Source organism: Natator depressus, chromosome 3, assembly GCF_965152275.1.
Source record: "Natator depressus isolate rNatDep1 chromosome 3, rNatDep2.hap1, whole genome shotgun sequence".
Taxonomy (NCBI): Eukaryota; Metazoa; Chordata; order Testudines; family Cheloniidae; genus Natator; species Natator depressus.
This window is the reverse complement of record NC_134236.1, coordinates 90528132-90546067: the sequence shown is the minus strand read 5'-3', so window position 1 is coordinate 90546067 and position 17936 is coordinate 90528132. Positions and strand designations below refer to the sequence as shown.

Below are 17936 nucleotides of genomic sequence, written 5' to 3'. Positions count from 1 at the left end.
TGGTTCCCTCTGGCCTTGGAATCTATCAGGTGCAAATGGCCTGTGGTTTATAAAAATGGCAGAGTATCTTTAAAGTTGTACTTTAACAGTGCTCACTTTGTGCTGTCGTTCTACATTGTCTGGTACAGAAGCAGTTGCTATCAGCACAGATAAAAATGGTGACATCAGATATGTCACATGGTGTATGTACCTGAATATCAGGTATCCAATTGTTCTTCTATATGACATGCTGATCACACATGATGCACAGGCCTAAGCTTTGATCTCAGCCTAGGTTTGTTTGGCATTTTTGTCTCAGGAGCTCTTCTTGAGGACAGCAGATAAAGTGGTGCTTAACAGAGACAGGTTTTTTACTGTTAAACAATGCAACCAGGCTAGAAGTTGTAAGTTTGTATTTGTGCTTGTGGAGACATAGAGCTGGTCAATCTCTTGTCTGTCTTAAGTTGCCTGGTCATAGATTCACTTCATGGAATTGCTCACCAAAAGTGGAAATGTCTCCACAATTCTTGGAGGCTGATGAAAAGTTGAACAGTGTGACTTGAATGCAAATATGTGAGAAATTCCATCTAAATTAATTTTTAAAAAGCCCCCAAGCCCCACATAATTAGTTCCTTATGAGCCAGTTTTTTCAGCTCACATTTAATATACTATGTGTGTGACCTATTTAATGATACTGGGATTAAAATGCTGATACTGGGCTTTAATAGTCCTTACTGATTTTTAAATCAATGGCAGTTTTTTGACTGACTGACTTTCACTGGGAGAAGGACTAAACCCAATGTGTTGGGGGTGGAGGTGTTATTGTCATGATGAAAATCAGACTAAAGTGTTTTAACAATGATTATTATGAGAAAATGGTAAGTAATATGTGTGCAAATGAACATGTCCTGGCAATTATAAGGAAAATAACTGCTGTTTGTTTTGTTTATGGTCTGTGTAGCCCTTCAGCATTTACTACTTCATAGAGTCATTTGAGTAATGGCAGTCAGGGAGAAACGCTGGGTGCACTTTAGAAAATCAGGTCACTTATGTAGGAAGTTAAATAGAGAATTGTCAATTATCAATTAACTGAATGAAGGGAACCCTTTTCAAGTGTTGAGCCCAGATTTTTAAAGATATTTTTAGTTGTTGTTCTGCTCAGAGTTGTAAATCCTCAATTACTTAGCTGGCTAAGTCCTATTTTCAAAAGATACACAGGCACTTAGGAGCCCGAGTCCATGAGTCTTAGGCTGCTAAGTGCCTTAGTCACTGTTGAAAATTGAACTTAGCTGTCTAAATCACTTAGGCTTTGCAACTCTGAGCAGAGCAGTGCCAAAATACCTTTAAAAATCTAGGCTTTGGTACCTAGAGTTAGGCACCTAAATTCCTATTTGCCCACAGAAATATATGATTTTCAGTGATGCTAAATGCCAGCATCTCCACTGACTTCATGGAAGTTGAGGGTGCTCAGCGCCTCTGAAAGTCAAACCACTTATCTAATAGACTCACAGATTATAAAGTCAGAAGGGTCATTAGATCATCTAGTCTGACCTCCTGCAGAACACAGGCCAGAGAATGTCACCCAGTTACTCCTGTATTCTGCCCAGTAACTTGTGTTTCACTAAAGTCTCTCTTCCAGAAAAGCATCCGGTCTTGACCTGAAGACTTCAAGAGAGAGAGAGAATCCTTCACTTCCTTGATAGTTCGTTCCAATGATTAATCACCCTGACTGTTAAAAAAAATTGTGCCTCATTTCCTAACTGAATGTGTTTGCCTTCACTTTGCAGCCACTAGTTCTTGTTACACCTTTTGCTGCAAGAGTGAAGAACTCTTTGGTATGCGGTGTCTTCTCCGTGTGAAGGTACTTAAGTGCCTAAATCCAGATTTACAGTACATGAGTAAGTTAAGTCACCAAAGTTTGAACATTTGGCCAAATCCCCTAAATTCCTTTTGATATTAATCGTTGTTTAGCAATATATTATGCATTTAGGGTGGAAATTCACCTTTCAGATTAGGACTTTAGAGGGAGTTAAACACTGAGGTTCTGCGTAGAGGTGAATGTTCTGGAAAAATCATGGAAACATGATTTAGCTTTGTTCACTGTGTCAAGCACTAAGAGTTGTCTCTAATAGTGTTAAAAAAAACCAGAGAGAGTCTTCTAATAGAAATTGAAGACAATTAACGTGGGCTTTAACAGGACTCCAAATATAAAAACTTAAACATATTGGCAACTTCAAAAATAGATATGAAATAGCGCTATAATGGCAATGACACCCAAAGGAACCCCATGTGAGCAACTTTTCAGGAGCATGAGGTCTGCACCTCATGGTGGGGGTTGGACCAGCTCACTTCTAGAGCTAAAAGCATGAATATGAACTCAAGATTTAGATCCCGTAGCTGAGGGCTAGAAACTCATATCCTCTGTAGGTTGGCCAAAGTGCGGGCCATGTTCCACACACTAACCAGTGAGCTACATAGCTACTCTATATAAAAAGAGCAGATTCAATATAAAGATGCCACTAAAGGATGCTAAAAGTCTCAGCTAATCTCTGAGACCTGCTCCTTCTCTATTAAAAATGAGAGCAGGGAGAGACAGTATTAGAGAGAACTACATTCCAGATTAGAGAACTACAAGCGCTGCATTTGGGTGGCAAGGGCTGTGATTTGTCCACTTCTCTCTTATAGTTACAAGCAATTTTAATTGGAGTGTAGGTTGTCTAAAAGATGAAACTTTATACATTAGATGTAATTATTTTTCTCTGTCAGTTGATTCAAGGAGGTGACTGTCTTGTAGAATAAACCTTCCACACGAAGGTGAATGTTAGGATGGGAGAAATACGCTATTAATTTACCATTATGAATGTACAGTACAGGAAAAAAACATAGAATATCAATCTCTTTTTAAATGCAGAATTTCACTGTATGTCTCTTTTTACTGTAGCAACCAGGGCATAAGGGCAATGTGAACATGTGGCCCTTTATTTGATCAAGGATAATAATCAACTAAGCCAAGAGAAAGGGAAGTAGATTTTCCTATTTCAATCGCTTAATATAATCTTTTATGCATTTCCAAATGGGTGTCTATCTGTGCTCTCATTGTAAGAGGGGAAAAACCTGCACGTAACAAGAATCTGAACAGGATAGACATGGAGGCTTTTAAACATATGAATATTACTGAGCTCATTCGATAGCATTGCTTATTCTGCCTTTGGAAATGCATAATATGGGCCTGAATTTCTGCCTCCTATCACCCTCATTCCCAGACCTGCTCCTCACCCAGAAGCAAAAGGTGGGCGGAAGGTCCCACTTTTGATGATTCAATCCCTTTGGAGAAGCTGAACCTCACAGATGCCCTGTTACCATGGAGAGTGGCAGTGGGATTTGTGGGTAGGATCTCCCACCTGGATAAGCAGCTTCCCTGCCTCTGGGAAGCTGCATTCACCAGTTCCATTTCCATTACCATAATTATTTCAATAATGTTGAGCTTTGAGCAGTTTTTCCTGTTGTGTGCCAAGCTGTTAGAAGTGATCTGCCCTAGCTTGCAGACGCTTACCCACCTGGGACATCATGCTGATCCCGAGTGCGGACAAAGCCTCTATTTCCCATTGAGATCTAGCCTGTCCAGGTGTATGTGGTACTAATGACCATTCAGACAGCGACCAGTTGCCCCCTTCGCCAATTCAAAGTCAATAATCAGCATAAGGGTATCTTATGTACTGCTGCTTTGTGCACTGAACCGTCTCGTCATTCTCCAGTTGTATCATCTGCTGATCATGCGCTGTGCTATTTTGAAAGCATGCAAAGATTTTATTTATCTGGGATTCCAAAGGTACTGATCTTTGCAATAGGACAGAGATGTCTTTCGCAACTCACAAGAGCATGGAGGCTTTTTTATATAACACATCAGAGGTGCCGGAGTCCCAGTGGTCCCCTCAGAACTACATTCATTTGAATTTTGATTTTCTTTATGTCCATGGCTGATGTCCATCTTGGAAATTATGCCATTTTTTGAGCAGCAGTCTTCTCGCTGATAAGTTTTCCTAGAAAGTGTCTGTCATCCATGAGTAGGCCAGAAATTTTAGGCTCAAGACCTGTTTGGATTTTTTTTTTCCCCACAGAAAATTTCCACTTTTCTTTGGAAAACCAAAACCCCTAACCCCAACATTTTGGGGGTTTCAACCAATAAAAAAATAAGTTTTTGGAAGTTTGTAGCCAAAATTGTTTGTCAGAAAACTGCCAAAAATAGAAATTTTTATGTCTGGGGGTTTTATAAAGAAAAGGACATGGGGGGGGGGGGGGATGAAAGGAGGTTGATGCCCCATTTTCTGGCCAGCTCTAGAATTTATATTTCTGGCTGACTCCAGGATGGCAATAATAATATTTGAAGCCTTATCCAGGTTTAGATGCCATATTCTTCTGTCCCCATAGTTTGGGGGTATTTGAACCCAGGTTTTGGTCACATCGCTATACTTTTCCTTTTTGTGATGGTGATGCTCTGTGGGCAATGACTCGATGGGGCTCTATTTTTCTCAGGATAATTCAGCATAAGCAAAAAAGCCTGCTTGGAAATCCAGGAGGAATGTATCTGCCTGTACTATCTTGATGTATAATCAGGATGGTGCACAATCAGAAAGGATCTGATTCTTCTGAGGGGCAGCGTAGTTCGATGGAAAAGGGACCAACCAGGAAGTGACTTGTAGGTGTGCTTTTTCTAGTGCTAATGTTCTTCTGCTAGTTGGTATGCAGAGTATTTCTTCATGTGAATGGTGAAGCAATAGGAACTATTGCTTATCATTTCCACGTGTGTTAACACCACAGAGGTAACAGGGAATCTAGTATCTCTGTGTTCTGTTTTTGGCCTGCCTAGTCCTGTCAGCTCCCAGTTCCTGATGGTCCTCTACTCCAGTCTTTCACTTTATTAACTGTATCCCATGCATTCCTTTCTTTCCCATCCATTCATCAATGTTTTTGTATGTTTGCAGTCCTTATCATCCCTGTTTTGTTACAATGGAAGATCCTGAGACTTGATATCTATGAGTTGAATATTTTTACTTTCTGTCTGTGTCCTCTGTAACTGTCGCCCTCTCCATGCTAGTTGCTGCTGTCTGCATATATTTGTGGAGTGAAGGGGCTGTCTGGCTTGGCTTTCTTTGGCCTGCCCCCCAGCCATAACTGGTTTCTGGCTCTCTGTATTCTTCTTTGAACTGGGACCATTTGTGTTGGCAATTGGTTGGCAGTGGCACTAGTCACACCCCTTGTGAGGTTTCCCCATCTGGTGATAATGTCTATCATTCTATGTCCCAGGGTTATGCCAATGGTGACCTGAGTTGATGACTTTCCTTTTTCTGCCAGGTTCTTGCATTTCTCTGCCCCATCTTTAATTCTTTTCCTAACAGATTGTTATTAGTGGTGCCAAATAGCTGTGACACCGAGAGGAGTTGGCTCTACTGTACCTCCACCTTTCCGTGAGGGACTCTGACAGTGGTCTTGGCTTGTGCATTTGCAATTATTCCAGCTTTGGAGATGGCTCAGTTTCTCCACAAGCCCATAGCCCACAAAGCCATGAACACGGGCCCATTTCCTTGCAGCTCCACCGTCTTTTGTAGTTTCCCTTTACTTTCCACAGTGCATTTGTAGTGAGGGGCAGACTCTGTTCACTGGTACTGACAGTGGAGCAAAATCCCACAGTCAGCTTATTTTCAGATGACAAGTAGTACACCTCTGTATCAGTTCTGGAGATACATTCTTTCCAGTCCCCCCATAATTAAGGACAGCATCAGGGCCCATATCTATGAACTCTCAGCTACTTCTCTGGTATTAATATTGCTGCTTGTGTCTCAGTCACTTGCATTTTTATCTGTTTTATTGTTGAACAGAGAGCAGAGTAGAGGAATTCATTCATCCACCCACTCATATACTGCACAGTCCAAGCTCACTGTCAGTTCTCATCTCCCTTTTTTGAGGAGTGGCTCTCAGATTTTGGTTTTTGGAATATTCTTATTTGCTAGTGAATAATTGTGTCACATGCAATCTATACTTGCAAGTTTTTATCACTTTGAATTGACTTTCTGGAATATACATACTAGAAATGACACATGAATTTGTATACAGCATATGCTCAAACTATTTAGACAGTATTTCCAAATGATCACTCTCCACTAAGTCTATTATTTACTTCTTTAATGATGCTACAATGCCAAAAATAAGAATCTTAAAAAGTTCTTAATGATCTGAATTCACATAAGCAAGCTTTAGATGGATCTTAGAAGGAAATTCACATTAAGTAGTGTAGCATTAAATATACCAAACCACACTTTTGATTAGACTATAAGGCCATAAAGGCACCGATTGCTCATTTGAATTGCTAGGATATCAAATCCCATGCTATTTGCCCTGTTTTTAATTAAATAACAAACTCTGAGTCTTCTGACCATATAAAGGGCCTCTTGATTGGTTGAGCCATTTAGATGATTATTTAAATATTAGAGGCTTGGCTTTTTTACGGCTCCTGCTGTTGGTAATGAATTACATCTTATAGTAGTTTAATATTTTAGCTGGCCTGCATCCAGTGTCCATTATAATGTTAATCTGCTAATATTTACTGATGAGTATTGAGATATTGGGTCTTGTCTTATCCAAAGATAAAGGGTTTAGATGAAGCACTTTATGACAAAATCTTTAATTAGCTACTCAGACCCTTTTTCTGGATAACAATTCCCCCTTTGGTTATATCTAGTCCCTAGATATTGTAGCAAGTGGGTAGAGCCACTCTCTCTCCTATTTGGCCAATCCCCATTGTGGTGCAGCCTTGTGAGACTTTTATCTTTGTGGCACCGTATATTGAGTTTGAACTCTGTATTTAAGTACTTCCCCTTAACTGCTCACTGCTTCCTGTATGAAAGGGAAGACCTAATATAAAATGCCAATTTATAAACTATAGTAAATCAGCACAATGATGGGGGAATAACATAGATGAGATTGCAGCTCTACTTTCTCTGTTACATGTTCATAATCTCATAGATTTTATGGCCAGAAAGGACCATTATAGCCATCTAATCTGATCTGCTGTCTCACACAGGTCAGAGAATTTCACCCAGTAATTCCATAGCTTCTGGCTGAGCTAGATCATATATTGTAGCAAGACATCCAAACTTGAGTTAAGTTTTTTGGCATAGTGTGACATCATTTCAAGTCTATCATTTGTCTTACAACATTTGTATAGTGAAGTGGTTCTCAACCTATTTATCATTGTGGGGTGTTACCTGGGCCATCAGTTGAGAACCACAGCGCCCCCCAGAGTGGGGCCAGGAACGGATCCCACTGTGGGGCTGGGCAGCAGGACAGCCCTGGACCCTGCGGCATGGCAAGGCAGGGCAGCCCCAGACCCGGCCACACGGGGCAGGGCAGCCCTGGTGGACCCAGACCCTGCTGTGCCGGCGGGGCAGCCTGGCATCCCGGACCCTGCCACGCAGGCCTGGCAGCCTTTAACACACAGCTGGGCTGCAGCTGTGTGCTAATTGGGCTGCATGCAGCCCGCGGGTTGAGAACCACTGGTATAGTGAGACTAGCATTGCTACCATTAGCAGAGACGACTTAAAGACATATCACAATATTTTTCTTGTTTTCTCTATTGCAGCCAATACATGTATAATCCTGTCTCAGCTTGTCTAGATCGGTTGCCATTATGGAATACGGTGTTGGAGGGGCGTGTGCTAAGCAGTACTACGGCTTGTTCCAGAGGCTGATATTTTATGCACTTCTTTATCGCAGTGTTTAAAATGAGAGGGGATTGTTACTTTGCTCCATGATAGTTAAATGGATGTTTTTCACAAGGGTTATTTTCTATGCTGTGGAAACCATAGCAGATAAATGTGCACTCACACTGACTGTATTATTGCCTTTCTGCTGCAATCAGGCTTCCATGACAGAAGATACGGTAAAAAAAAAAAAAAAAGGAAATTAAGTTATGCAGGAGATGAAACTAAACTGAATACTGCATCATAAACCCATTTCCCCCCCACCATAAAAACCCAGTGGCTCCAACACATGGGGAAGTTCTAATCCTCATCTGAGTTGTGTATAATGGACTGAAGTGGACCAATAAAACTAAACAGCCCCTTAAATTTGGGAAATTTGCATTTACATCCAAATCTGAATGCTGTGGCTTGAGACCATTTCTGTAGGATACTGTCTAGGGTTGCCAACCTTCCAGGATTGTCCTGGAGTCTCCAGGAATTAAAGATTAATCTTTAATTAAAGATTATATCTTGTAATGAAACTTCGCAGAATACATCCAACCAAAATTGGTGATTGTAATACTGTCTCCTCTTAACTGTATATGACGACAGGTTAGCGTTATGTGTTTATTCCCATCAGGGCCAGCCCTAGACCTAATGGTGCCCCAGGAGGGGAGCATCTTTGGCACCTCCCCTCCATTTGTTAAACATTTGAATACCTTATTTTTCACTGCATTCGTAGCCCATTTTAGGACCGATGTGTGGTTTGCATGCTTCTGCATCTGTTCTTTGCTGTGTTCATGTGTAGGAACACATGTTCCAATAAATCCCTTCCTCCACTCACCGTTGCAGCCGCTTTCTATAGAATTCTTGAAAATGCTGTATATAGAGGCTCATGGGCAGGGCCAGCCCTAGACCAAATAGTGCCCCCCAAGCCTGGCATCCCAGGTCGCCTGTCCCTAAATCCGGCTCTGCTGCCCGCCCCCTCCACAAACACTCCTATAGAATCATGACCCTTTTAAAGGGAAAGTTATTAAAGCATAACTGGAGTTTTGCCATATGTTTTGATCATCTCCACTACATTCGTGTTGGGTACACAAAAGCCCTAGCCAAAGGCCCACTGAAGACAATGACAGTCATTCCATTGACTTCAGTCAGCACTGGATTGGACCCATACAGCACAAATATTTTCAGAATTCCAGGAGATTTTGTGGCAGTTTCCATTTAATTTCAGTTATCTGGCAACAGTATCAGGCAGTGGTATGAAATATTTAGAGGATAATGTTTGCAGTCTCTAAAGGTGGGATTTAAATAAGAAAGGTGTTTAAAGTTTTATTATTATTATTTTAAAAGAAACAAACTGCCCTAAAACATGGTTAATTCTTGTGGACTCTAACTTTAACATAAGTAGGAGCATAAGGCACTAAGCATTCGAAATTGACATTTTAATGCACAACAGTAGAAAACTTAAGAATGTTGATTTAGATTGATTTGAAGCTGTAAAAAATTGACCTTGTAAACATTTCCATAGGAGGTAGAACACATACATTTGACTATTTGTCAAACAAGAGAAAGTAAACAGTGACTCTGCAATCCTAATAAATAACAAGCATCACAGGCATTAAATAAACAATTTTTATACAAAAAAGGTTTACGTGAAAGACTGAAACAGTGTATTTAATAAATTAAAAATGGGAAAAATCATCTCTTCACAGCCAAGACATGTCTGCAAGAATCGTTGGTTCTTTCTGCTCAGCCTGAAGTTATGACTTCAGAACCGCATTGATGCTGACAATTTCTGAGCAATTCATGGGCAGGGCACAATCTGACTACAGCTTGTTTTATGTGTGGGTGTTAATATCTTCAGGCTGGGTTCCTTAAGACCAGTTTTTAATACTTTTTCATCCCAGTCATTGATGGGCTTTGACAACTAACAAAACCACCAGAGGCTAGAACTGGAAAATAAGTGTAAAAAAATAAAATGCCTCTCCTAATTCAGGTGTCTCCAGCAGCCGCTCCCATGAAGACTGTGGTGATTGGTGGTAAAGACGGCACCATCTCTCTGTTGGGCTGCCCATGGGAGTCCAGCGTTTCCTGAGAGGGATACTGGTTAGATGTTCCGTACATGCACTGGGAGGAGGATGCAGCTATTGCAGTTTGCATATTAGAAGCTGTGAAAAGAAAGGTAACTATCACTGCACGTTGTCTGTTCGATTCTCTCTATCTTAATCTACAGTTTACTTTAATTAGGTACAGGCCTGTATTCAGACATGCCATCTCCCTAAACACAGGTAATGGGGAGGGCAGGGGGGCTGAAATCTGAACCCATTCTGGATTCAGATATGAATTTCCCAAATGGCTCCTCTCTTTCTAAAGGGATAATCTAAAATCCCAGATCTGAAGGAACATCTCTGAATTTTTAGGATGTTACAAATCCAGCTGAACTTCACAGCAGGAGGCCATCTCTAACACAAGGCATGCAAAATGAAGCATGTTTGCTATTCCTCCTCCTCCCCCATCAAGCATCATTCATTCCAGTATTGACTCTTAAGGCTTGTCTACACTTACAGCGCTGCACCAGTGCAGCTACGTTGCTGTAACGCTTAGTGAAGACACTAACTGCACCAATGGGAAAGGTTCTCCTGTCAGGGTAGCTACTCCACCTCCCTGAAAGGTGGTAGCTAAGTTAACTGGAGAAGTCTTCCCGTCAACATAGTGTGTCTACACCAAGAGTTTGGTCAATACAACTGCAACGTGGCAAAGTCACACCCCTGAGCAACGTACTTATACCAACATATGTTAATAGTGTTGACCAAACCTCAGACTGCACCACTGCCTCTAGGTGTAAAAAATCAAACCTTCCACCTGGCAAATATCATCACAGGACACAAAAGGCTCTTGATGAGGACAATCCCTAGAGTGTTTTTTCCCTGCTGAAGTTTCTCTTAAAGAAGCCAGCCTGCCAGCCAGCAGTGGCTATTTGGAAATCTCCAGAAGAACCATAGTTAAACACTGTTTGGGGATTTCTTTATGACTGGCACAGGTGAATACAGCTCTTTAAGAAGTTATTGCAAGGAAAAGAACAAGGGCACAGTTAAGTGGCAGGATGAGTGGGCAGCTGTCCATTCGTAGATTTGGGGAATCATTTTTAGTCTGACTGTCTTGTCCAAATTGTTGCTCACACTTATTACCATGATTGTTCTCACCATCAGGAGACTGTATGTGCCAATAGCAAATTAAATGTTTTCAGATTTGCCAACAGGGATAACTGACTGGCATGTGCAGCCACAGAATTAGTGCACAGTTGCACAAAATTTTTGGCATATTTCAAAAGTGTGGCCCTTTTAGTCAAAACTAGTTTAACTAGAAGACAGATGCAAATCTCTCGGAGAAAGTGGGCAAGGAGGAGCCAGAAAGAGAGCTGGGGCGATCATATTCAACCACATGTGGAGGATAGCCCTGAGCATTTCAACATTGCTAAGTCCTGAAAATTGCTAACCATTAACCATTAAAAAAAGGGAACATCACCAATAACAAGTTATCAAGACTCAGGCTTCAGTGCTTTGGAAACTCCAAGAAAAGGCATGATCTAGTAGAGTGCAAGTGAGATGGGATTCAGGATGAGCTGAAAACAAATGCCCTGTTCTGTGAGCATTTTTGAGATTTTGAAAAAAATTCCCATCCCGAATCGTGACAAAAAATCAAAATCGCAGAAATTTTCCGAGAACTGGCAGAAATATTTTACAGTTTGGGTGAATGAAAACATTTCATCGTGATAACGTCAAAATATTTTGTCTGAATGTCAGTCTTCCCCCGCCCACCTTTAAAACCTTTTTTAAAGTCTAAATAACCAACATTTCTAAATGAAAAGTTATTTCGACTCAGAAACCTCAAACTTTTTGTTTCAAATGTCAAAACTGGATATTTTGGCAATTTAGAAACCCCTCCCCCCAATGTTTGTGTTATTGTCATGTGAATTCATAAATTCATCGATTCCAAGGCCAGAAGGGACTACTATGATAATTTAATCTGACCTCCTGTACAACACAGGCCATAGAACTTCCCCACAATAATTCCCAATGCACGGTTTTCAGAAAAACATCCAATCTTGATTTAAACATTGTCGGTGAGAATCCATCACAACCCTGGGTAAATTGTTCCAGCGGTTAATGACTCTCATCATTAAAAATGTACACTTTATTTCCAGTCTGAATTTGTCTAGATTCAACTTCCAGCTGTTGAATTGTGTTATATATACCTTTCTCTGCTAGACTGAAGAGTCCATTATTAAGTATTTATTCCCCGTGTAGATACTTATAGACTGTAATCAAGTCACTCCTTAACCTTCTCGTTTTGAGTTGGGAGTTTCATTGAAGCTTGAACAGTTTCAGTTTCCCCCAGCTGGCATTTTTGGACCAAAAAAAGTTTTGTTGAAAAATTCCTGACCAGCTCTACACATGATCTGTCTAAAATAGAAGACATTATTCTTGCCTCTTTTGCCTGTTTATTGCACAAGATAGGCAGAAAAGTGGGGAAAAGAAATCAAATAGCTGAGGTCTAGAAGCAAATACATATTATGTATATAGAGCCTAATTATGCTGTGATTTACATCTTCCTTGCAGTTCTTCTGACCCCATTAATAATATTGAATCAAAATAAGAGTCTAGTATAATGCAGCTGACTTCCATGGAGTTAAAGGGGGATGAACTAGTCCTTTATTCTTAATATTTACCTTTCCAGCCACCTTGGGATCACACAGTTCTCACTCTGGTAAAACTCACTGACATCAGTGGATGTTTTGCCTTAAGTAAGGACTACAAGATTCGGCAAAGGTGTTTAGACTACACTGTATTAAGGTGTTACCAGGTTCATAGTGCTTGCTTGATCATCAAGGGTACTTACTTATGGGGGTCCGACAGACTATTGAAGATGAGGAATCTGTATAGTAGGAGCCTGCCTGTTTTCTTCCATTGTCATCTAAGATGTTGAGTGGGTCATGAATGTCATTGTATGGCGGCAGTGGTCGAATGCTGCTTACACTACTGATTACAGAAACATGCTGATCCACCATTGAGCCAAGTCTGTGGGATTCTGGGTAGTTTATGTTGTTTCCATAGTATCCTATTGATAGGAGAAAAAACAAAAAACTAAAATAAAATAACTACATAAAAAAGAAAGATTGCTCTAGTGGCTTGACTGGGTTCTACAGCCGTCTCTGTTAGTGCCTAGCAGCGCGACCATGGGAAATCCATTACCCCTCTGTGCCTCTGTTTCCCCATCTGTCCAATGGAGGTAATAATACTTCCCAGGGGCGCTGTGAGATTTCAATTAATTAATGCTAGTAAAGTGCTTTGAGAACTGCTGACAGATCATGCTCTTGAAGAGCAAAAATGATTATCATCAGAGATGGGTCAAAACCAAACGCTTGCAGCTGAACCCACTGAATTTTAGGTAGTCTAGGAATAGCATCTCTAAGTTGAAATTCATTGTTCCAGGTCAGCTCCAAAACCAGAAGGGGCCAATTTTCTGGGCTCCTGTCATGCTGTAGAGAAAACCTAACTAGAACAGCCACTCTTACAAGAATTTGGTACAGTGGAATGCAAACCAAAACACTAACTTTTATATGGCCTTCAATTCAAACTTCAAACCCTAGCTCAAATATCTGGATCTAGTTCCAAACACGACTTCTTCATTTTCTATTTATCCTTGTTTTGTTCTCTTGAATATGTATATGAAAAACTAAACACGGATTATTTATAGAACTAATATAAATTAGCTACAAGTCACTGGTTGTAGTGATTATGCTACAATAAATCCATTACGTAAAATCCACTTCTTTTAAGTTTTCCCTAACTAGCTACAGTATGTAGTTCTTAGTGAATTCCTTGGCACACAGCTTATTAAACACTAAGGCATTATCTATGTGCAATGAAGAGAGAACAGAATCTAAAAACTTGCCCAAGATTTTGGCACAGAGTGAATCTTTCAGTGTAAAGTCAGAGTCAAACCTATCTCAGCCACAATCAAGTAGTCAGAGGAGCATCTACTCAGCTTCATATCCCTAATTCAATTCTGTGCTTTTGAAAATTTGACCCATAACAGTAAACAGATTTTGAAATGGATGGCCAAGAAAAAATACAAGAGAAGAAAATTCTAATTATAATGGTATTGCATATGTGCTGTGCCTTTCATCCTGAAGGACCCGAAAGCACTTCATAAACTGATCTACAAGTCACAGTCCCAATAGGAATCATTTCACCGACCACATCTCTGGGGTGGGACATGGCCACTGTTTTAAGTTCACAGCAATCCACACTCGGACCAAAATCATGAATTGCAACCAAGCTGTGCTTTAAGCCACTTTTGTTTTGCTACCCTCGCCTGGGGGCAAGCTGGCCACGGGACTTGTCCTGGTATTAAGAAGAGCAACTTGAGGGTTGCTCCATTTGATACCAGCTGCCGAAGGGGCTCTTCCAGCAATGGAGATTGCTGAAGCACAGAGTCATGGGCCATACTCCCTTTATGCTCGACAGGCCAACTCTGCTAGAGGGAGGTTAGCACAGGAGCTGCTAAGGCACTCTGTGCCACCCGGGTATCCCCTGGGGCAGAAGGAATCGGGAAATCAATCCTCAAGTAGCTAGTTACACTGGCTTTACAGTTGCTTGGTGTCATCAAAGCAGTGGCAACCAGCCAGGGTGCACAGGAGGATTGAAGTTGTGGACAGGAATTGAAGAACGCCTTATGTGCAAAAGACAAAGAGCAAATATTGCCTCTGGGTATGAATAGATAATCCGAGAGAAAAGAAGATGATTATAAAGATTAATACCATTGGAAGCATTAGGGGGATATGTTGCTCCTGGACAGGCAGCAGACACTGAATTGCCCAGGAAATTGAAGCTCCCAGTGTTCAAAAACTGCATATTGTGTGTGTCCTGTGTAGTCGAGGAGGGACCGTAGTTGGAGGGAGACCTGGGATTGTATGGAGACACAGCACAACTGCTACTGAAGTAGTCTCTGGAGAACTGCTGCTCACTCAAGGCTGCGAATCGACTGTGCTCTGCCCTGTGGTGATAAACTCCTGAAGGGGTAGGGGTCTGGGGCCTGAACATGGCCTGGTAATTGGAATTGCTTCCGTAATAGCTCTGATTGGTTTGTGACAAAGTCTGGTAAAGGGGCTCTGAATAGGAAGAGCAGTGTGAATGTGTGGATAACACTGGGCCTACACTTGGCGGTCTCCCAGCCATTGGGCCCTGGTTGATAACACTTCCTCGATTGGCCATGGCTGGGGAAATGGGTGGAGTCATCAGATGACCAGTGCTTTGAGAGAGCTCCAGCTGACCTGAAAGAAACAAACATTAGTGTTTGATAGTGTTCATGCTGTGATATTCTCAGATGCTGACTAGAGTGGGTTTTTCTAAAACTGTAAATATAATACAGTGGTGAGTGTGTGTTATGGGTTCCCCTCTATGCTGCTCTGCAGAGGATCTGTGGGCCCTCAGTTCAGTCTCTGGTGTGCTGGCCAACATGGCAGCCACCACATTCAATGGAGGAGGGGGGCACCTCTGGTATTCAAACTGCTGTGGACCTCAAATGTTTGAAGCAATGATGCTTCTATCCACTGCCCAAAGGAAGTTCCTCCTTAGCATCTGAGGTCCACAGTGGTTCGAATCTACAGATGTGCTTCCACTTAATGTGACAGCCACCCTCTACTGGCTAACATGCCAGGACTGAACTGGGGAACTCTAGAGCTAAAAGCATGAGCGGCTCCAGCTCCAGCTCCAGGGCAAATGCTCTGCAGCTAGCGACTGTAACAACTCATATCCTCTTTGAATTGGCTTACGGGGGACCCATAACACAATCACCAGTTGATTACATAACGTTTACACACTGTTATTCCCCCTTTAGTAACTATAGACTAAAAGAGCAATTATATCAGTAAAGAGAAGATCCTGATGCATAGAATCACAGAAACGTAGGGCTGGAAGGGCCCTTGAGAGGTCATCTAACCCAGCACCCAGAGCTGAAGCAGGACCAAGTGTACAAGACAATCCCTCACAGGCGTGTGTCTAACCTGCTTTTAAAAACCTCCAATAAAAATCTCCACAACCTCCCTTGGAAGCCTATTCCAATGTTTACCTATCCTTATAGTTAGAAAGTTTTTCCTAATATCTAATCTAAATGTCCCTTGCTGTGGGGTGATTGAGCCAATTACTTTTTATCTTTCCTTCAGTGGACATGGAAAACAATTGATCCCTGTCCTCTTTATAACAGCCCTTCACAATTTTGAAGACTGTTCTCAGGTCAATCCTCAGTTTACTTTTTTTTCAAGACTAAAACACGCCTGTCTTTTTTAACTTTTCCTCAAAATTCAGGTTTTCTAAACCTTTTATCATTTTGTAGCTTTCCTCTGGATTCTCACCAATTTGTCCACCTCTTTCTTGAAGTGTGGTGCTCAGAACTGGACACATTACTCCAGCTGAGGCCTCAGCAGTACAGAATAGAGCAGAGCAATTACCTCCTGTGTCTTATATATGACACGCCAGTCAATACACTGTTGACTCATATTCAGTTTGTGATCCATTATAACCCTAGATAATTTAGAGCTATTTGAGTTATTCCCCGTTTTGTAGTTGTGTGATTGATATTTTTTCTTTCTATGTGAAGTACTTTGCACTTGTCTTTATGAATTTCACATTGATGAAGTCAGACCAATTCTCCAATTTGTAATCCTGTCTTCCAAAATGCTAGCAACCCCTCCCTGCTAGCTGTAATTCACAAATTTTATAAGCGTACTATCCACGTCATTGTCCAAGTCATTAATGAAAATATTGAATAGCACTGGATCCAGGAAAGACCCTTGCAGGACCCCACTTGATAAGTCCTCTGAGTCTGACAGTAAACCACTGATAACTACTCTTTGAGCAAAAGTGCTGACTCTGTGGGTGCTCTGGGGCTCAAGCACACGCGGGAAAAAATAGTGGATGCTCAGCACCCACCAGCCATTGTGGTTCTGTGGCCCTAGGGCTGGCCATCAATCAGCTGTTTGGTGGGCCCCGGGGCTGGCTGTCAATCGGGGAGGGGCTGGTGGGAGGCACTTGTGGGAGAGGGTCAAGATGAGCGAACTGTGGGCAGGGGGACATCAGGGGAGGGGGGTGGAGTCGTCAGGGGAGGGGGTGGAGTGGGGGAGGGAAGAGGCGGACCGAGGGCGGCACCTCAGGGGAAGAGGCCCAGCAGGCCCAGGGCCTTGGGGGAAAGTAGGGGTGGAGCACCCAGCGGGAAAAACAAAAGTCAGCACCTGTGTCTTTGAGTATGGTCTTTCAACCTGCTCATAGTAATTTCATATAGACCACATGCGGTTATGAGAATGTCACATGGAATGTGTCAAAAGCCTTACTAAAATCAAGATCTATAATGGCTACAGATTTCCTCTTATCTAATAACCCTGTCAAAGAAGGAGATTAGGTTGGTTTGCCATGATTTGTTCTTGACAAATCCATGTTGGCTATTCCTTATTACCTATTATTTTCTATATGCTTAAAAACCAATTAATACCTGTTAGCTGCATATTTTCACTGTCCCCAGTGGAGAAGGGGTTCAAACCAGAATATAAACTGCTGTGCTGGTTGGCTGACAATGACACATACGTTTGCTCTGCAAGGCACTCATTTTTGACTGAAGTGTCACTAGGAAGGGTAGCAGCTTTGTTGCGGTTTGCGAGGAAGCAAGAGCTTGGTGATGCGGTAAAGGCAGCTTTACTTGCATCTGGAAAAATATAAGAAAATTCTTTTCAGAGTAGCAGCCGTGTTAGTCTGTATCCGCAAAAAGAACAGGAGGACTTGTGGCACCTTAGAGACTAACCAATTTATCTGAGCATAAGCTTTCGTGAGCTACAGCTCATTTCATCGGATGCATTCTTGATTGTGATTATATGCATATATAGCATGTAAACTCACTGTCTGTATACATCAGCATGTGAACCGGCTGATGAGAATACAAGGGGCCTGTTAGTGATTCATTAACATTGTTTGGTCACTTATTTTAAAACAAAAATCCTACAAAGCCTCCAAATTTGACATAGTCAACATATGCAACTTTATTAGTGTCACTCTAGTCTTCCCCTTCCCTGCTCAAACGCCTTCCATTGTGTTCTATGTCCATAGACCTACATCATAACAGAAGAACTGCTCATAAATGAAGCAATACTGGTAATTATTTGGGTCA

At 41.6% G+C, this 17936-nt stretch overlaps 1 protein-coding gene across 1 annotated transcript in view; it reads right to left on the bottom strand.

Moving 5' to 3' along the window:
* Nucleotides 1–9458: 9458 nt before the first annotated feature.
* The window catches only part of RFX6 (regulatory factor X6), a 50649-nt gene continuing 42171 nt past the window's right edge, over nt 9459–17936 (bottom strand). Inside the window, exons 16-19 of the mRNA XM_074948296.1 lie at nt 17268–17477; nt 14542–15054; nt 12618–12836; nt 9459–9886 (exon numbers count right to left, since the gene is read on the bottom strand). Coding sequence (XP_074804397.1) covers nt 9711–9886; nt 12618–12836; nt 14542–15054; nt 17268–17477 — 1118 coding nt within the window. The 3' untranslated portion in view covers nt 9459–9710. The remainder of the gene's footprint in view (nt 9887–12617; nt 12837–14541; nt 15055–17267; nt 17478–17936) is intronic.